General features: G+C 38.4%; 3 protein-coding genes across 4 annotated transcripts; all 3 read left to right on the top strand.

Moving 5' to 3' along the window:
- Positions 1-141: 141 nt before the first annotated feature.
- LOC145901977 (uncharacterized) lies at positions 142-5,912 on the top strand. Of its 2 annotated transcripts, none has more exons than XM_082989807.1 (13): positions 142-290; positions 512-650; positions 890-937; positions 1,189-1,263; positions 1,454-1,519; positions 1,620-1,758; positions 2,469-2,590; positions 3,023-3,226; positions 3,414-3,508; positions 3,733-3,982; positions 4,435-4,554; positions 4,791-4,959; positions 5,219-5,912. In XM_082989807.1, exons 1-13 carry the CDS (start codon positions 159-161, stop codon positions 5,493-5,495), a joined length of 1,836 nt encoding a protein of 611 aa, XP_082845933.1. In that variant the 5' UTR covers positions 142-158; the 3' UTR covers positions 5,496-5,912. The 2 variants fall into 2 exon arrangements, with proteins under 2 accessions (XP_082845933.1, XP_082845932.1); XM_082989806.1 differs by having other exon boundaries at positions 884-937.
- A 3-nt stretch (positions 5,913-5,915) lies between these two features.
- LOC145901978 (diphthine methyltransferase-like) lies at positions 5,916-7,145 on the top strand. The gene has a single exon (XM_082989808.1). The coding sequence runs from the start codon at positions 5,945-5,947 to the stop codon at positions 6,965-6,967; it is 1,023 nt and encodes a 340-aa protein (XP_082845934.1). The 5' UTR covers positions 5,916-5,944; the 3' UTR covers positions 6,968-7,145.
- Positions 7,146-8,183: 1,038 nt separating this feature from the next.
- Positions 8,184-20,487, top strand: LOC145903218 (ankyrin and armadillo repeat-containing protein-like). Its single transcript, XM_082991282.1, has 31 exons — positions 8,184-8,336; positions 8,713-8,788; positions 8,858-8,982; positions 9,211-9,334; positions 9,507-9,630; positions 9,891-10,064; positions 10,453-10,569; positions 10,803-10,975; positions 11,128-11,284; positions 11,347-11,507; positions 11,573-11,687; positions 11,866-12,059; positions 12,894-13,001; positions 13,077-13,194; positions 13,824-13,880; positions 14,315-14,516; positions 15,361-15,590; positions 15,869-16,051; positions 16,409-16,534; positions 16,858-17,057; positions 17,192-17,398; positions 17,645-17,821; positions 18,004-18,157; positions 18,365-18,526; positions 18,783-18,892; positions 18,956-19,078; positions 19,333-19,491; positions 19,637-19,754; positions 19,840-19,977; positions 20,131-20,310; positions 20,429-20,487. The coding sequence occupies exons 1-31, from the start codon at positions 8,239-8,241 to the stop codon at positions 20,485-20,487; spliced, it is 4,449 nt and encodes a 1,482-aa protein (XP_082847408.1). The 5' UTR covers positions 8,184-8,238.
- The last annotated feature ends 107 nt before the right edge of the window (positions 20,488-20,594 follow it).

Raw genomic sequence — 20,594 nt, 5'->3', positions numbered from 1 at the left:
TGGTCAATCAGATGGATTGCGAACAATTGTAAATGTTAGTTACGTTTTGTTTGCTTATTATTTTTCCAACCTGGGTCGACACATAAAAAGTTTGGTAGAGTTTGTATGATTGTGATTTTTTCCTCTTTCTATGATAGTTCAGGCCCAAAAACTTCTCCATGGAGGAGCCAATATCAGTAGAAGTTGTTGAGGAAAGTTTAAAAAGAATTCGAAAATTTAGGAAAAAACTAAGGCAGATTGAAAGACTGGAAAGATCTGGAAGAGACCTTACTACAGATGAAAAACTTAAGGTAAGCTAGATTGTAAAAACTTTTGTAAAAATGTTCCCATAATCTGTGCAAAATTATTAAATGCATCAACATATGATAAATTTGTGACAAACTGCATAATCGACGGTTGTTCAAAAAATCCTTCCACTTTCATATTGGGAAGGTGAGCAAAGTGACCAACAAATTGAAAATTAAATGTACAACTAACAAGAGATACATTGTCGTTTTTTTTTATATTACAGATTGCAACCAAAGACAATCTGAGGAGCCATCTGCAAAAACTTCTTGCTTCGATAAATCGTCAAGAAGAATCCTTTAATTCATCGCTGGGAAATGATGCTGGTGAAGAATCAAGTGAAGAGGAATTCCTGCAGCCATCAAGTTCGTCAAGTCTGGTTTCATTTTATTCACATGTGTTTTTGTGGAGTCATATTTAACTTTAAAATGTTTAGGATTTGGAATAATTTTATTTGAATGATTTCCTGTGTTAAAAAAAACTGTGAGAACTTTATGGCGTGTTGCACTTCGTCTGGTGTGTTTGGTAACCTTATATTATATATATATAATATATAGTCAGAATTAATTTGGTTCGTTTGAGTTTTGTTGCATTTCAGTTTCAGAAAAAGAATTATTTCATGCCAGTGCTTCAGGTGATGCTGAAAAATCAGGTAAAAAACATTGTTGCTGAAAGTTAATGATATTAAATATCCAAATGCTGTTTTGTACAACAAAACAAACATGATCAGTTCTTATTCAAATGAAAGGTTGATTTCTTTTGAATATTGTAATTTATTGAGAGCGAAAACGCTTTAAATTAAACCAATTTAAGGATGTATTCAATTCTTTGTAATGTTTAACACTGTTTATCATTCTGAACCTGCCAGTATCTGACTTGTTTTTGTTTATTTTTGTGAAATAGATGCAACAGTTTGTTCCACCAGCGCACCTGTGGAAAAGGTGGATAATATTCTAGTTCCCAATGAAAAATCCAAAGGTAATGTAACTTTATTGGAGAGTTTTTTCTGGGCACCTAAAATGGCCGATTTTGCAAAAAACATGGACAAGTTTTATTTATTTGAGACGTTTCAGCAACTGCTCCATGTTTTTGCTTTCTGGAATGTCGGCCAGCCCCTTTTTTTTAATTAGAATTTGTGTTGTTTTTTGATACAAAGATTTCTGTTTAGTTTCAAACAATAACAAAAATGAACAACCAAGTTTGACAACAGCTTCAAAATCTCAACAAACTAAAGGTATGAACACTTTTTAAAACAAAAAGTTACAGTTGTTATGTGTTTAAAAGCATTTCTGTAATAATTTGTATGTTTTTAATTTAATGTCGCATTTATTTAGCAAAAGAAAAACGACCGAAGTTGCGTTCGAAGTTGCGGAAATTGTGGAGAAACAGAATTTATTCCGTCATAGCTCTAAATGGACACAATGATGCAACTTGCGATGTTTCAGCATATGGAGGATGGATGGTCAGTGGAAGGTGAATACTCTGAGATAAGAGTGGAAGAGGTTTTGTGTCAGTGTGTGTCTGTTGCATTCCATCAGGGTTCTGCAGAGAAACAAAAATTATTGTCCATATTTTGTGGATGGCGTAAATTTCAAATGCATGCAGATACTTTGCGATAATAATTGTCGTGGCTTTCACTGGTGGAGCATTTCAGAGAGTTGCAACTTATGTGCACTTTATGTTTGTTGTTTATAATCTACTACACTTAGAGGTCTGGTTCTTAAAAATACTGCCTACATTAAACTTGTCCTTTGCCAAAAAACATTGGGTATGAATATTGCCAATATGATAGTGAATTTAGGTACTCAAAATCATATTGATGCACAAGTTTTAGATATTGGTGTACTAGATGCAAAAATATAACACTTAAGTGAGTACTCACATATTCTGCTATTTTTGCTGCCATGCATGGTACTTAATGGGAGTTGCTCTTCTGGCACTTAAGTTTCAGAGTGTTTATTGAAACCGACGTTTCGTCCTGAGAAAGTCTCCCTTGATGGTAGGCAACACGCCAGGTTTCAATAAACACTTTCGAAACTTACGTGCCAGAAGAGCAATTCCCATTGAATACTCACATATTTGATCCCAAATCACTTTTGGGTATTGGAGAAGGTTGAGCACAACTTGATAATTGAGATTGCTTCAACTTTTTTTAAAACTGCAACTCTTAAAATTATTTCCAGCCGGGATACTTCAGTGAAGTTGTGGGAAATTTCATCAAAACAAGAAATACGGAATATGTCTGGCCACATGGGGGCAGTAACAGCAGTGCAGATACTCGACGAGGAGGAAAGCAATCGATTAAGTTTGTTCTTTTAATTTGTTTATTTATTGAAAAGTAAAATTAAAGAGAAATTTAGAATTATATATATAATAAAACTATTTTGTTTTAATTATATATTAAATCGAAAGTAGTCGTAAGATGTATTTAATGTTGTCAACTTTGCTTTAATTTTGCTTTTCTCCCAAAGGTTTGAATTCTGAAATAAAAACTCTGAACCAACAAAAATAAATGGGTGTAACTTTTGTGTAATAAGAATCCTTATGACAAGATAGACACAGATTTGTGTGCATACTTAAGGTTGTCATGCATGGTCATGAAAAATATAATGTGTTAATTAATGATGGTTATTGTCATTTACAAACAAGCAATTATCCTAAAGGGAAAGTTCCCTTTTTGTTTGCGGACAATTACTCCAATTTTTCTTTCATTTCAAATTGTGTTTTCATATTTCAGGAAACCTCATATCAGCGGAGTCCGACAGCGAATTAATGCACGACATGTCCGTGAAGGAATTCCCACAAGAGCTCCTCCTAGTGACAGCATCAACAGATTGTTATGTTAAACTTTGGCTTTTGCCGCAGGGTTTTTGCATCAAGTCAATATACAATTATTCCCCTATTACAGCTCTCTGTCACAAACACAACTTTGTGTTTCTCGGTAAATCTTTTTTACGGTCTTACTGTGATGTAAATTTGACGATAGCTTTACTTTGACTTTTAATTAATTTGGACAATATCTTTATCAAGTTAAAATCATCAGAAAATGTGTGACTTTCATGAGGATAAATTTGTGTAAAATTTCGAGAGTCCAAGAAATATCCTCAATTTTGTTTTATTTTGGTCAGGTTCTGATTCAGGAAAGTTGACTGTGTTCAACTTATTGAACCGACAGCAGCTTTATGATGTCATAATTCATGATGACACAATCACTTCATTGCAGGTGAGTTCGTCTGTTGGTTGCTTAAAATAATGAGAATACTGCATCACATTTTTTTGGAAAAGTTAATTTGAACCCAGATCCCACACTTAAGTGTGTGACTATGTTTGTTACATCATGCACTTCACTTTGTTCGTGGATTGTTCAATATATTTCTCTGTTAAACGACATAGATTGGAACAATGCCGGGATAAATTAGGAGTTATAATAAAAAATATTGTCTTTAGTGTAATAACAACATGTTGACTTCAACATCTAATGATGGAAATCTAAAAGTGTGGGAATTTTGTAATGAAGACAAGGAACCAATCACAGCCAAGAATATTTCCAACCAACTTTACTTGAAGCCTAAGTTTAACCTGATGGAGTCTGATTTCTATGTTGAGTCTCGGCAGATATTGTGTTCGTGTTTGATCGATAACAAACTTTTCTATGGAGATGATGGAGTGAATGTTAAAGTGTTCGACTTGACTGCAGGTAATCACCACCTTTTATCTAACCATGTGTAGCCGTTTGCTACAATTGGACAAATTAAATCAGTATTCTTATAAACCTTGACACCATGAAACTCTGAAGGGGTCCCAGCAAATATTGAGAAGCCCTGATTCAATAAACAATATGTAAACATTCACATGGAAAGAAACACTCTCTGGACGTTTTAGTTCAACTGAATATTTCAGTGCAACTCAGTCGTTTTTAATATTCCTAATGTCATGATTTACTGACTTGGATGAAGTGTTGACTTAACCCCGGAGTACCTCCCGAAAAACTAGGGTTCTCCAGAACCAGGGTTGAAGGGTTTTCACTGAATGTATTAAATATATATTTGTTAAGTTCGACAATACCTTTGGAAAAGTATAGATTTACAGAGAATTTAACATCATTGGAAGCCATATTCTATTTTGCTTAAATATAATCGTGTTTTTCAGGAACACTAACCAAACTGTGCAACCACAAGTCTCCAGGTTTTACAGATTCCTGTTTCATGATGAACGAACTCATTTTCACAACTTCATTTGATCTGGATACTGGGGAGGGGAGTGTAAACAGTAAGTGTAACAGCCTAACAAAGTCTGTGTTCTACTTCACGTTTGTTAAAATCCAACTCATTGTTGATTATTACAAAAACAATAGAATGCTAAATTTGTGACTGTTACAAAACAATAGGATTTTTTGGTCAAAACATAAGTAGTTTCAAATAATTTTAACACCATGTCTTAATAACATTTTTTAAACAGTTTCAGATTCACACTATAATTGCATATTTTCCTTTTTTGTTTGTCAGTTCGAACTAATTGTGCTGAGTCACCACTTGCTTATGTTGCAAGTTTGTCATGTGATGAGTTTTCACGCTTCACTTGTGCCACTCATGATCCGACTTTGGATGAGAATATCTTCTTCACTGGTGGGGCAAGCTTGTTGCTATGGAAACCGCATCCCCATAAGAACACCAGGCAAGCCATCGGTTATTAGTTTTTAAATTATGAATGGAAACTGTGATTTACAGGGATTATTGTTTGCATTTATAATTGCAACTTATGTAATGGCAAAAGTCCGAAATATGGATTTCATTTCTCAGAAGTAAAAACTAAGTGTGTCAAAAAAAACATTTTTAGTTGTTTAAAACTTCCTCTACAAACTTGCAGTGTTGTTGCTTCCCATTAGTAATGCAACATAAATCACATATAAGAGTCACTTTAATGTTTATTCTAGTGAAACTACTTTGGAAAGAAATGGATTAGTTCATGTAAAGGGTGGAAATATTGCCGAGCTCAGCAAAAGTGCTGTGCATTCAGATGTGGAATCAGACTCAAGTGATGAAGAAACTGATTCTGGTTCATGGTGGTGGTCTAAAAAACTGGCTGAAACCGGTTCAAAGCAGATAAAAGGTGAACAGGATGAGAGCGAATCTGATTCAGATGAAAGTGAAGCTGAAAAAAATGAGGCAAAAAGTGAAATTGGTTGGACTGACTGGTGCTCCCTTTTCTAACTTCCTCGAATCTGTTAAATTTTGTGCAATAATTCTCCATGTTTTCTGCTGAAAAAGTTTGTTAGTAGCCTCAAGTACAACAAGATCTCTATGCTGTTTTTTTTGCATTAGATTTGTGTGGTTTCGTTCGCAAGATGATCAATAATTATTGTGTGGTGTTCATAGTTCATGTATGGGGCATTGTTGTATTTGGTGACATTATGCCATTTCATCTCTCTTTTGGTTGCTTTAAATACTTATTGATATTTCCCCAAACTGCCTGTTACCTATTTAGTTATCTATTGTATAATTTATTGTGGTTCACTTGTTTGTTCGAAATCTATGATAAAAAAGTTCATACAGCTAATTTTTGTATTTACTTAATTTAAAACATACAAATGTGCTCTAAATCAACAGCATATTTTTGTGCTTTGCAGATGGTTAAAATGCAACATTAGTTTTTATGTAAAATGTCAGATATTGTAACTCACCAAGAGTTGGACACAGGACTCCATGCAGACAGTGTGGAGTGGTGCCCGGTGGATCCTCACCAGAACATCCTTGCAGGGGGAACTTATCAGTTGAATGAAGTGGACCGGACGAGGTTTGGGGAAATCAAACTTTATCGACACGACGAAAACACTCTGAATGATGTTTGGTGTGGAAAATGCCCAGGAATACTTGATATGAAATGGTCCCATCACACCCTGCCTGGTGGCGTGGTTGTCTTGGCAACGGCGGACGCCAAAGGGTCGCTTACTTTGTATCAGCTAAAGGCCGACAGTTTGTGCCTTTGGAAGACTTTTATGCAACCAGAGGAATCTATAGCCTTGTCACTGGACTGGGCGACTCGACGTGAAAATAACGATTGTCCGAAAGTTGTTGTCAGTTATTCCACAGGACATATCTGTGTGTTCCAAGTCTCAAAAGATGAGATTACAGTTGTGCAGAAATGGAAGTCCCATGACTTCGAGGCGTGGATCACAGCGTTCGATTATTGGGAGACGGATAAAGTTTATACTGGAGGAGATGACTGTTTATTTCGTGGTTACGATTTACGGACGAATTCTCCTATTTTTACCAACAGGTCACATGACATGGGCGTTTGTAGCATTCAGTGCAGCCACTTAAAGGAGAATCTGTTGGCCACCGGAAGTTACGACGAAAACGTAAGACTGTGGGACACGCGAAAAATCGGTAAAACTCCTCTGTCGACGGTTCACGTTGGGGGCGGGGTGTGGAGGTTAAAATGGAATCCCACAAATGTCGATTACTTGGCGTGCGCTTGCATGCATAACGGGTTTTCAATCATTGACTGTAAAACTGAACCAAAAGTGATTGAAAGATACGAAAATCACGAGTCTTTGGCGTATGGCATTGACTGGCGCTACATGGACCGTGAAAACAAAGTTGAAAGTTCAACTATTGCTTCCTGCTCGTTTTACGATCACAAATTATGTTTGTGGGACTGGAAGAATAAATTAATTCCTTAATCGTCGGTTTTTGTATTTCAGTTTCATCAGTGTGTTGACCTTTACGGAGTGTACTTTCTTTCTTTTCAATCATATTAGTCTTTCTGGTAAACCAGGACTGTCCACAAAGTTGACAAATTATTATTTGTAAACAAAAAGTAGGCCTTGCAGATTATCAAAGTTTTTGGCTTTTATTAATTCACCCAAACATTGAATAAAAGACTATTGATTAAATATTTCGTGTTTTTAGGTTTCTCGAACACATCCATGTAAAATAACTCACAACAATAACTTTTTTCAAAATAACGGTTGACAGAAATAATAGCCCGTAACGCATGAGTGATTTCACATCGTATCTCGGCAACAAATGACGCTGAATGGATTTGTGAGGATTGAACAAAATCGTCCAACATGAAGAAAGCAATATTAATAAACATGTATACAACGAGGCACAAAGCGCCGAAGTAGTGTTACAAAGTTATGGGAAGCAGCAGACTCTACTTACGGAAACCACACTCAAAATCATGTAGTATTGTTTTCGAACGCTTAAAAAACATCGTATTGTTCGCTGTCGTAATCAAACAATTGCGAAATAAACAGGGGCTTCTTAATGGAACAATGGCTTCATTGTTACACTTTGTCTCACGGGTGTGTGTATCACACACACTAGTGCTTTATGCGGTGACGTTTCAACCCATAATATTGGTTTGTTGTCAACCGTGTAGGATTTATCTCTGGACAGGACAATGCCTGATAAATTACCCCTGGCTTAACTACACATGCGGGACTGCGTAGTATCTATAGTTGATTTCAGGCTAAAGTAATTTATCAGGAGCAAGAGTAAAATTTATTTTGAAACATAAATTTAAAAATAAACTTTGTATGCTATTGTGTCTCAAAGTATTTTGGTAATCTTCAAACAGTTCCTTAATTCAGGGCTAACCAGGTAGCTTTAGTTTAACAAACTTTATCAGTATCAAGCCATGTGAATATCAAACCAACCAGGAAATGTTTTCATATATAAACATATGGTACACAAATTAAAAGTACTGTTAAAACATACAAAAACACAGTTAATGAGATTAAAACAAGAATCTAAAGAAGAAGTATGCTCTAAAAACTATGAACATACTGATCAGGTTTCTTTGTTATATTCTGCATGTGGTTTTGTGTATTATCTTGTATAGAAAGGTGGCCACAATGAAATTTATACAAACATTGTTGCTTTTCAGGAAAATGTCGACAGTTTTTAGTTTACAATCTGTCCCTTGTATTTCTTAAAAAACTTTACAATGTCAGCGGTCCGTCCTCAAAGTGCGGTTGGTGATGTAAGGAGTGGACTTGATATAAGTATTAACCTCCCGCAGACACCAGGCACTGGTGAACAAAGGTATGTACACATACTTTGTTGAACTAAACCTTGCTTTCTTTGTGCTATACTTATTCATATATTTGGCCTGTTTGGCTAGTGAGTTTAATATAGCGAGTTTGATATAGTGGTTGTAGTGAGTTTGATATAGTGGTTGTAGTGAGTTTGATATAGTGGTTGTAGTGAGTTTGATATACAGGTTGTAGTGACAAAAAAGGTATGATTAGTTCAAATTTAAAGATCAATTAAAATTTGCTCAGTGCCATATTTTGTGCACTTCAATGCCATGTTGGTACAAATGTAGTCATATTAAAAAAAATGTATTGACCTCTAAAATTTGTTGACAGGTATTATGGTACATTGACATAATTTTGTAATATTGAAAATCGATGTTTAGAGCCGGTTCCACTCCCAGACCTGCAACAGCAGGATTGGCCACTGGAAGATCAAGTGTTTCTACTCCAAGACAGTCAGTAAGTATCAATTTATGTCTTGTCATGAACTTGCTTTCATTTTCAACTATTAACTTTACTATTTTTCAGACCATCCCTGATGACACTGGCCCCCATAGAGATGCACTTTCATATTTTGACAGCTTTAAAAAGGATGAGTTGCGAGAATTTATTGCTCAAAGCACGGCTAGTTGGATGCTGTCACCTGATTTTAGGTTTGTATAAAATGTAAAAAATAGTGTGAGGTTGTTAAACTTAAAGTGTGAGGCTGTAAAAGAAAACTCTAAGCTTGTGCCTCATAAACACTAATGATCAATGTAATTGTAAAAATTCTGTTCATGCAAAAAATTTTTGTGTAATCGTCTTTTCGACTGTCATGTACACACGTAAATTTTTGTTGCAATCTATTAATACTGATGATAATTGTTGTGAATTTTTTCCAGGGGTAACACATCACTACCATGTGGGCTCATCTCCAACCTAACTTTAAACCAAGACCCTGACATAACTTTGCTCTTTGCTAAAGAAGAAGATGTTCCCAACTTGGAATACAGAGAACTGCACCAGGTTAAAAAAGTGTTTTTACCACAAGTACATTGTTTGCAAAGTTTGAACTCTACTGGTTTGTATCAACTGCATGTTGACTGGAGAAACTGATAGTTTCATGGTAGCTTTCTACTTTTTATACTTGTCATCTGCAGATTATTTAAATTGATTCTAATATTAATGTTTTTTCCAGATTGTTAGAGAATTAACAACTGGGATATTCTGTGGCAACCAAATGCCATCACTTTGTTTAGAACCAAACTTTGATTCAAGTTCAACTTGCCAGATGCCAATTGTGTACAAAGATACAAGAGTTGGTAAACCAACATTTTTTTATCACTGTTGCTTTGTTATGAAAAAAACAATGGGTACTTGATTAACTATATGAAAAAAATAACTTATTTACCTTACCATGAACATGAAAAGATTAAAATTGGGGTTTGCATCATGTTATATGTACGTAGGTGTTAACCCCATTATCTTTTGCCAAACCAATAGCCTAACTATCATTGCTAAACCTGTTATTAAGTAAAGTCCTATCCATTGATACCACATAAATATAATAATTTCCCCGCAGGTCAAGTGCTAATGGCTGTTGATTATGCCATGAAGTCCTTCTGGCACGGAGTCTATGTCCCTAAAAAGAAAAGAAGCAAATTATCTGAACGCTGGAGGGCGCTACTTGATGTCAACACAGCTACTGGGGAATACAACAAAGCGAAAAATCCATACTCCGATTTTACTGCTGCCGGTGGGTGGCGCACTTGAGTAAATATGCAACAGCCGATTTAGGCCAGAGTTTACAGAAAAACGAGTACGTTATTAAGGCCTTGAGTCGCCAAGGAATTCTTGAAGAAGTTCGGCAAATAATGCGGAATTCCAATTTAAAAAAAACTACATTAATTGTCAAACACAAACAGAAACATATATCTTTCGCAAACTCCCTCTAAGCTCAATAACTATAACAGTGCGTTAAACAGAATATTTCAGTGTAACGCAGTAGTATTTAATGTTGCTAATGTCGTGATTTAATGATGGAACTTCTGGGCTTAATTCCCGAAACACAGAAGTTCCGCAAAACCCAGGTTGAAGCGTTCTGAACCAAGTGATTCACATTAAGTGCTCCTTTATTACACAAGGGCAAGAAAACGTCACTGACAAGAATGAGTTCAAAGATCTTTACTCCGAATTGAACAAAGTTGACCCAAGTGGTCAGGCAGCAGAGAAAGAAAACAGATTCTTCAGCAATTATTCGGGTAAATTTATATTATTCTTTTGTTAATGTAGAACTTTGAACATGCAATTTCGCTGACAAAGATTCGCCTGTAGAAGATTTTCCCGCGCTTTTATCACGTGACCACTATTGTTGGCGAGCTGGTGTCGAGTTTGAAAAACCTGTATCGTCCGTTTAAATTTCACAAGGAAATAAATTGCGTAAAGGTTCAACCCAACTAATCGGGTATCTGGATTCGATTCCTTTTTTTACCAGAATACGCTCGTTGCGTGATCACAACCTTCTTGTCGCGTGTGCGATCGTCGCCCGTCGCGAACGTGGTCGCGATTCATGCAGCAAGCGACGTGACGTCAGCAGTCACACTACCAGACCACGATCATATCCACCCGATGGCGCTGCAGAGACTACAACGGCGATTGCGTCATCACGTGATGAAACTTATATTTTTATGAATGATTTTAATAATTTCCACGCACGTTGTGTCAGTGACCCCGCTTTTAACTTTTCCACTTGATTTACTGCATTGAAAATATCGAGTCGCATAATCTTTGTAATGTTGGAACACAAAATATCCCGTCAGATGAAGGTGATTAGAGATGGAATGGAACGAGATGCAACCACAAGAAGAAATCTTGCACTCCTCCGATTTATCGCATCCGTATCAGTTCTCTTGGTGGCGCTGCGGCGTCGTTTAATGCGAGTCCCCAACGTGGACGGGCTTCTCACCCCTCTGTCAGGTGGGAGAATAAAATCTCGTTTGTTTAACAAGTGATAATTACTATATTGTGTCGTCACAAAGGTGACGTTCTACGAACCGAAACCGAAATCCCCCCATTCGCTGTTCCTCCCAAGAGTGCTCACTCATGCGAGACCTTCACGCTTGACCACACGGGCGAAAGGCGACACCTAGTGACGGCACACGGGGAGATCCAGTTCGACGTCGACACTAACGACATAGAGGTAAGTGACGTCGGCAACAACTACGTCATTTCCTGTTACCTTTTCACATAGTAAGTGATTGGCAGGTTATATGTGATGATGACTGGAGTAATCGTGTGAGGAATGATGCCAAGAAACACTTGAAGGAATTGTTGTTGAACAGGCCGAGGCAAGAGTACCCGACACCCACAACCTTCCAAGGTATCAACTTTGTCGCGAATCGTTTTCAGAATTGGATTTTTATTTCCAACTCGGAAATTATTTTTTGAGACAAATAACATTGCTTTGCAGAAATAATTTTATTACTAAACATGGCGTCGTTGAGGAGCAGTAAAAAAAATAGAAATGATTGTAAAAAAATTCTTCAATCTGTGTGAAGGTAGCGACGAATATTACGTGGTCCACATTCCTCTTTCAACTTACTACCCTGCCACCCCGCCCCAACCCGCGTGGCTCCATGCAAGGTATCAACTCCTGAGCACTTACAGACCAAGAAAACTCCCAATGAATGACCTCCAGCTTGCTGAGATGTTTAAGAGGGTGTTCGGGTTCAGGCAAGCTCTCGCTAATAAGGTGAACTGGGATTTCTTTTACTTTTATCAACAAAATAATGGAGGAAACTTGTTAAAAACAAGGCGAAAATTTGATAATGACACTCTATAGATTGGAGACGACTGATATTATCAACAAATCTATTGCTTTATTTTGTAGTTTTTGCATCAGTATGTTGAAGAACGTACAACGCAGAAGTAGTTGCAGAATATTTCACATCAGTTTTTGGCAAGGGGCATCGAAGTTGAGTTGTACAGAAAAGAATTGTTGGATGAGCGCAAGGAAGTTTCTGTTTTTAGGATATAATGTTTATGCGCGGAACAATGAAATTAGCCATGATTTATTGTAATGTCGAGGAGATGGTTTGACTTCATGTTTTTGTTCTTGAAAGGAGAATGACGAAATTAAAAGTGTCAAGGTTAAATTGTTGGCTCAGAAAATGTGGTTGTTTTGTTTGTATTCAGGACAGAAAAGGGCATAGCGTTAAGCAAGGTCGCAGTGGTGAAAGTAGACATGAACTATCCCGTAAGAATCCAACAGTTAGTGTGTTATGATGGTTATAAGAAACTTAACTTCATCAAATTTTTTATTCACCTTTCTTAAGAAATCTTACGTGGGATACGAAAGCACAACATAAACCTCAGCAGAGCTATTGTCACATGACAGTCCAGTCCTGTTTTTGTTTGTCTCCGCATTCGCTTGCCTGTGTTCGTGTGCGCTTAAGAATACCATCATATTAAATATGGCTTCTCTATTCAGGGCAATAGTTTCGTGTAAGTTTAATCGTCTGCTAAGATTGTTTTAAAAGAGCTTTCTTCTTCAAAACGTCACCCATTTCCTATTTTCTCATCTTAGAGTACGGAAGGTTGCCTCAAACTTTCCTCATGTAGAGGTCTAAGCGCGCCCTTTGTTGCCCTCATGCGGAAGACAGCAAGCTCCAGTTTATTTTCCCCCGACGTGCAGGTATGATTTCTATTGTTCAATGGTCTTCACAAAGCACACCGGCCCAATTAACATGCTTTACCGTTTGTGTTGCAGGGCATGACGTTACTTCACCAGGCTTGTATTTACAACAGGTCGAGTATTTTGAGTATTCTTCTCGGTAACAAACCGTCTCTGAATGTGAGAAGGACGGAAATCAACTCAAAAACAACCCGTGAGTTTCGTTCATTTCCCCGGTTGGCTGCAAAGTAAATCAAAGAGAAACCGTCTCATTTCAACAACAAGTTTCATCGATAACTTCCCGTAAACGCTGCCCGGGTTCAAAAACACACACGTGATGTAACAATACGTTTTGTTGTAAAACAATTAGATAGCATCTCAACATAACAATTGATCATGGTCTCAACATAACAATTGATTTATTGTAAAAAATACTCTAAACCAGTGGTTCTCAACCTTTTAAGTTTGCGGACCGGTAAACTTTCAAAATAAATTTTGCGGACCGGTGGACTTTTAAAATCACCCCAAAATGTAGCCTAATTACGACAAAATTATGCAATTCAAAAAAAATATGAAATTCAATTTAATGAGAGGATTGCTGCTGTCTGTTTGATGTCATACATGTTAAACGCGGGTCTAATGAAGTTTCTGCAAGGCGACATTGAGACATAACATTGTAATATATTTCGGCAGGAAAGTTGACGCGGGCCGGCGACTGAGAACCATTGCTCTAAACTACTTGCACTGAATCAATGTTAAAAATATATAAAGTATAGTTTTGTGAAATTTTTTCTTGCCGTTTATGTTAAATATACGTAACTCATTACGTAAAAACTGACGTAGAAAGCCAGAGAAGTTCAGTCGATATTCACGACGAAGATTTATTTTTTGAGAGGACTGGTGAGACGTTGGTGTAACTAACACTGGAAAGTCCGATCAAACATTCTTGCTGAACTTTCTGTTTGAAATAACTGTTTTTGTGTGGTGTGACGTCATAATTACTGGTTTGTTGTGTCACACTGGTTTTTGTTTGTGTGGTGATTTGTGTTGTGGAAGATTATTGTTCAGCTCTAACAGATTTGCTGTTGTTTTGATGGAATTTTATTGGCATTTTCTTCAGTGTGTAATAAGTGGATCAACCCCTAGTTTGTAACATATGCAAATTTATAAAATAAATATTTAAAATGCAAATAAATAACTTGCACAGAAACTTGCTTGTGTAAAGCGCTCTTTAATGAAATTAATTTTGAAAAGCTTTAATTTTTTCCTGACTTTTTCCATGAAAACTTTTTCTGGTAAGCTGTATTGTGAGTTACTAATGTTTCTTCGTTTAGGGGCAACCCCTCTTCACTTTGCGGCTCGATGCGGCGCCCTCGAGTGTGTGACAGCGCTCCTAGCGAGCAAAGTGAATCCATTTTTGAGCGATGCTAGGGGATATTCTGCCATACACATCGCATGTTCCTCGGGTCACACGAGTGTTGTGAGGTCATTACTACGACGTCATCCAAATTTACTCGAAGTTCGTGCGACTGGAGGGTGAGTGGGCAGCACACAAAGTACATTAAAACACCATTTGACTTTATGTTTGTGGCGAATGCAGTAAAATTGTCTTTCTTTTCAGTGATGACTCAGCAATATTTTGAAGGTATTTTCACAAACTAACTTTGCGTCATGCAATCAGTCATCCGTGAACAATTGATCAATCATTGTTTGTAATTCATTTTGTGAAACACATCCATAATTACTGCATTAACCCATATATACCAACCATCTATTGTTGGTATGGCAATGTGTTTTTTTGCACTGAAAACAGAACAAATTTTTTTTTATCCGTTGCCTTTCTATTCTAGCCTCACATATGTTACATATTGCTAGGGAAATACTCAAAAATCATTCGGATTCCGTCGAATCTGGACCGAATTCCAACATTTAATGATGCCATTAATTAATATTGGTCATAAAAGCAACAGCAATTCTGTTAACGACGTAACTATACGTAAGTGTTGTCTTTCCCCCGTTAATTTGGACTTTGTTTGTTTCATGCGGTGTCGTTTTCGCAACGACAATGTGAAATTCTTATCGAAGTTGTTACAATCTGAGTGGAGCGCATTCCACGTACGATATTCGGGTTAGGTCTGACTCATCCCTGTGTATTGCATTTCTGTCTTGCAACGTTATTTAAACTAACCCCGTATCTAACCACCACTGATTTCGTCACCAATGAAACAAATACGTCACGAAAATGGGAATTTAATGAGAAACAGCTGCTGATTTTTTACCACACCGGGTTTCGAACCCTGACTCTCCTTGCCATGAATCCCGATCAGGATTCTTGTGCTTAATAAAACGTCGAGCGCCTTCACCAATATTGTTGAAATAGAGACAACGCTACACCACTGCTCGTTGCTGCCTCAAGTGGAGCGCTCGATTGCCTCAAATTTCTCATCAAGTCTGGCGCCACCGTGCGATCGTGTGACGTCAACAATGACGGTCCCGTGCAAAGAGCAGCCCTCAGTTACCACACTGACGTCATCAAATATTTGATTAGTTTGGAGGGGAGGAAGGATGGTGATGACGAGGAAAGTTTAAACGTGTGGCCATCTTTGGTTGGTGAGTGACGTCATTGTTGGTAATAGCACCAGGATTACGTACTGAAATTACGCTGAAGATGCTTTTTGCGTATATGCGTATGTATTTATGAATTTATTAGCAGGGCGGATGACTCTTTAAGGAACTTTGGTTCCATCGGTTGATGTTGTAATTTTGAGAAAATTTTGTTTATTTTCGGAATAAGTCGGAAACTCTGTGTGTGGAAAATGTGACAATTTATTTATTTATTATTCCCTAACATTATTGCAACCTCACAAAAAACAAATTGTCTATTTAAGAAATGCTGGAATGCCGATTCGTTTCCCGCCAAGACGCTTCGCTTCGTTGCCTCGAGGTTCTGCTTCATCGCACACCGACTTACTGGCGCCCTCTGTTGGCGGCTGATGCAGTTCCTCCTCTTGTTAATTTGCTCCGGAGCGCAAGAAGAAGACCCAAGTCAGGAACCATGTCCCTTGATTCTGGTTCGTTTTTAACTGTGGTCAATGTGGGCACATGTTTTTCGTCGGGTAAATTAAATATAAAGCTATCCCGGCGACTGTGCGTGGTGTTCGCCCGGCTGTTTCGTCACTGCCCCAAAGGCTGCACGGGTGAGACCTAGTGGTCGAAACACCCACTAAACCTGACTGGCACTCACTAAAAGACGTGTGTTGTTTGCCGCTAGATGTCGCTGCAACGTTTATATTCCCGCAATAAGCTTCGTTAAATCTTTACGCGGATGCACCGAGTGTGTGTTTGGGGTTGGAGTCCAAGTTGTAACTCCAGAAATCCCAAACCATCGAACTTGATGGTCGAGGACTCAGTGAACATTTGTGTTGAAGGTTTAGGGAAGGATTTGGAAGACGAGACGACTTCTCCCATAAGATCACTCGCTTGTTCTGTTATTTGCCTTATGTCGGAACAGGATGACGTCAGAGTTGAGATTGCGAACGCTGGAGCGATTCCAAGTAGGTGTTAAGTCACGTGGTCAATATTTCACTTTTGTCAGGGTAGAAATCGTATTTAAATATCTGTTCAGTATTTTTTTGAAAACCACGTAAAAACGTAAGAGAAGTTGTGTGTCTGACTCGGAAACCCTCATGGTTTTATCGGTGCTATTTTATGTATCACGTTTTCTGTTCATGTCTGCAGTAACTTTGCGTAAAAATTATGTAATTTGTGCAATGTCTGCTTATCGTACAGCATTTGATTAAGTTAAGTGTAAAATATATTGAATATGCCGTCGATTGGTCAGACTTGTTTCTTCTCTATCGGGGACTATTTTTCGCAGCTCTTATTTCTCTGTTGAAACCCATGGCCTCCCACGATCTTGATCCGGTGCACCAGGATCTGGAATCTACGGATGAGAGATGCGAGATTCAATCGCGTTCTTCTGTCGTTCTCTCGGATCTCGCTCACGTGGATGACAACGCGTCACGCATCGCCGCACATGGTGGTATCCGACCGTTAGTTGAACTCCTCCAAGTTGACGTGAGTCAGAAATAACAGGAGGGGAATTCTGGATTAAATTTATTGCAGTTGGTTTAAAACCGATGCCTCACGTCCGTCGTATACTTCCCATGGGATTTGAGGTAATTGTAACTTTCCAGCTTGTATTGTTCCAGGTTGTGGATGTGCTTGTCAACGTCATCAACACCCTGGCTTCACTCTGTCGGGGAGACACGAGTGGTGCGGGTGACATCCAGCGGAGAATTATGGAGTGTGGAGCTTCCGGGTTCCTGGTTGATTTTCTCACGGTGAAGGACGATTCGCTTCAGACGGCGACTGCTGACGCGATTGCTGCTGTTTGCGATGACAACCAGGACAACCAGGTATAACGGGTGTGGGGATGAAGCTTGTTGTGAATTGTGACCTAAATATTAATCCACACTTGTGGGATTTTGAACAATTGAATATTTTCAGTCAAGAAGTGAAGTCGTTGTTTATATTGCTTGCAGTAATCATTTTGTTTGGCCGGTGTTATTTTTGCAAAAGATTTACTGAAATATTAAAATTGGTCTTTTTTGTTGTTTTCTAAATGTCAGAAAGTTGAAAATTTAACCGAAGATTTCACGCAGAACGAGTTTGTTCAAATCGGAGTCTTAGCGCCGCTGGTGGCGATATTGCGAGGACATTGCATTCCCGCTCAGATGAAAGCTGCGCTTGCTGTTGGATGCATTACTAGAGGGAACCAGGGAGCCCAACACGAGGCGTCGTTAGAAGAAGCTCCGACCGCTCTGTGTCGTCTGTTTCAAGTAAGTAGAGAATGAAGTTACAAAAATCAAGTTTGTCAAGTTTAAAGAATTTTCTTATTGAAACCTTGTGACTTGTAGTGGAACTCTTTTACGGCATTTTTTTATTTTTCCTTTCCATTTTGCAAAAAAAACATTAATCAACCCAATGTAAAGATTTCCATCAACTGTCATTTTCGTAACAGATTTGGTCGGATGAGGTGAAGGAACGCGGCGCATGCGCACTGTGGTCGTTGGCCGGTCACCACCCTGAGCAGCAGAGAGCAATTGCTCGCAGAATCGGGACGAGTCAAATCATTGACATGTTACTCAGCAAATCCGACACGCTTCAGTTGATCGGTAAAAAGTTGCTTTATTTCTGATATTTGAAATAAAACAAACGAATAATATTAAAAATTAAAACAGTGTATGTCGGTAAAACAAAATGACTTCAGAAAACACAAGATCCCAATCAGTGGAAGTTGTCGCTAAAAAGATTCTTCGCGGAGTATTTTAGCAAAACGATTTTATGATGTCAATGGCTGGAATGTATTGACTCGTTTGTAGGTTGCCAGGCGGTGGCAGCATGGAGCTGGAAAAGTTCATCGAGTCAGGCGCGTTTGTCACGTGACAACACTATTCCTCCGCTCATCCGGTTGCTCAGGTTGGAGAAAACCAGTCGGAAAGTCGTCATGGGAACACTGGATGCTATCAACAAGATGTGCATTGGTGCGTGACAATTTTTCCTACCTCTGTAACGTGCATTTCAGGTATTATCATGACGACAATGGCTGCGCGTGAAGCTTTTTTGTTTTCTAAAGCATTAGAGGGAGCTTGAACGTCTGGTGTTGGTTTTTAGCAATTAGAAAATATTGGTTTCGTTCAGAATGCAATATTTTGTGTTTGTAAAATCAGTGAATTTCCTAAAGTTTGTTTTTGATAAATTTGTTTATTATTATTTCACTTTATTTTCACATCGGTCCAGGTGTAGCCCACATAAACAACAAGACCTCTCAACTCACAATTGCCGAAGAGGGCGCCATTGAGCTGCTGGTCAACAGAGTGTGGAAAACGTCACGTGACGAAAAGATGCAGGTGACGCGATGCCAGAAATTACGTCATAGAGTCGCGATTAAACAAAAGATGTTTGTTCTAAAGGTCGATCTTCTCCATTGTTTATCGTGTCTTGTTAGCGGTTGTCAGGAGAACGAAGACAAACTGAACGAATTGGACGGATTCGGATTCGAAATTATTCTGCAAGTCTGCAACTCGCCCAGTATGGTGGGTTTGTTGTAAAACCTTTGTGATGTAATAAAGAATGCTCAATATATAGTACCGGGTGGGTAATCCCCACCTCTACTACTTGTTTCCCACAACTCCTGTTGAATCTGCGAAGCTTGCTTTAAGCCAGGGTATTTACTTTCTATTGAAATTTACGTACAAATAATTGGCGATAAAGTTAATTGCGTGTGCATAGTTTATGTGTGAACGAATTGGAAGTAATTTTTACAAACATATGTTTTGTTCTTTCTAAGGCGGTGAAATTACAAGCAGTATCCGCACTAACCATGTTCGCATTCAACCGAATCCAACAACAACAACGGATTTCACGCTTGGGTGGTTTGACCCTCATAACGTTTGAGGATTTATTTCGGTGCAAGGATCCGATTTTTAAAACTACCGCAGCTTTTCAGGTAAAGTTGGAAAGAAATATCTTGTATCTTAGACAGCTTTGTGAGATGAATTGAAACCTCATGCAATAATATAAACCTTGTGATTTATGTGGGACGAAAGCGGGGATGAAGTGGTTTTAAGTTATAGCAGTTGTGTATTTAACAGCTGGTTGTTCTCGCTCGCATCATAACAAACACTTCCCTTGTCGAATCTTCCGCTAGAGGCGTCATTACGCTCGTCAACTTCCTCGATGACGTCAACGATGACGTAGTGGCAATGGCAGGTACGTGTTGAAATATACATTCGACTTTTTGGGTGATTTGTAGTTTCACATGAAAGAAAGATGACGTAATGATGACGTATTACAGCGGATTATCTTGCGTCACTCGCCCACACGAGGGCGGGCGTTCCTGAAGCCATCGTCACTTGCGGCGCTGTGGAGAAACTTCTTGGTAAAGTGAAGTCGGAGAATCAGTTGGTTCGACAAACTGCTGCCCAGGCATTAGGTTAGCTATCTATATATGATTTCTATGGAGTTGTCGGGTGACAAAATAACGTGAGATTGTTTAGGAAAACATGCACTTGGTTTCCCTATTACCTTATGTATTACATTGACATTTATCTATTTCCACGTGGTTTAAACTTGATGACATTTTTAGGATATTTATCTTTCAACCGAACGGCGAGCAGAGAGTTGATGACGTCATGTAGAGCGACTGAAGGCCTTTACGTCACTCTTACGGATAATTTGGGTGAAGATGGAAAAGTGTCTGATGAGTTTGTAGCCGAGTTTAAACGACAGGCGACTATCGGTTTGCCGATTGTTAAAGAAAAGAGGAGTAAGTTCGTTACAATTTGTGTTAACGTACATTCTACTGAGCTTAGACACAAGCTTTCATGCAGCAAAAGTTCTGGGGTTTATTTCAATCATAAAAATATCAACCTTTGTTTATTCAGGGCCGTCAAGACCTCAAACAGCGCAAACGAGGGGAAACACCTTACATGTTAACGGGTAGGAAATGCCTCGTAGTGTACGTTAAAATACAGGAACACTGAAATGTGGATTTTTTCAGAGCTGCTCACCGGACGATGAGAGCACGTTCGATTTCCCCAGCCAACAGAA

This window comes from Ascidia mentula, chromosome 5 (genome assembly GCF_947561715.1).
Source record: "Ascidia mentula chromosome 5, kaAscMent1.1, whole genome shotgun sequence".
NCBI lineage: Eukaryota > Metazoa > Chordata > Ascidiacea > Phlebobranchia > Ascidiidae > Ascidia > Ascidia mentula.
The sequence above is the reverse complement of the archived record's forward strand: the minus strand, read 5'-3'. Positions and strand labels throughout refer to the sequence as shown.

Coding starts and splice junctions, on each gene's coding strand:
- LOC145901977 (XM_082989806.1), top strand. CDS start 159: ATGGAGGAGCCAATATCAGTAGAAGTTGTTGAGGAAAGTTTAAAAAGA. Junction 1,520..1,619: donor AAAATCTCAACAAACTAAAG/GTATGAACACTT, acceptor GCATTTATTTAG/CAAAAGAAAAACGACCGAAG. Junction 4,555..4,790: donor TGGGGAGGGGAGTGTAAACA/GTAAGTGTAACA, acceptor TTTGTTTGTCAG/TTCGAACTAATTGTGCTGAG.
- LOC145901978 (XM_082989808.1), top strand. CDS start 5,945: ATGTCAGATATTGTAACTCACCAAGAGTTGGACACAGGACTCCATGCA.
- LOC145903218 (XM_082991282.1), top strand. CDS start 8,239: ATGTCAGCGGTCCGTCCTCAAAGTGCGGTTGGTGATGTAAGGAGTGGA. Junction 11,285..11,346: donor GCTTCTCACCCCTCTGTCAG/GTGGGAGAATAA, acceptor GTCGTCACAAAG/GTGACGTTCTACGAACCGAA. Junction 19,755..19,839: donor TGACGTAGTGGCAATGGCAG/GTACGTGTTGAA, acceptor GACGTATTACAG/CGGATTATCTTGCGTCACTC.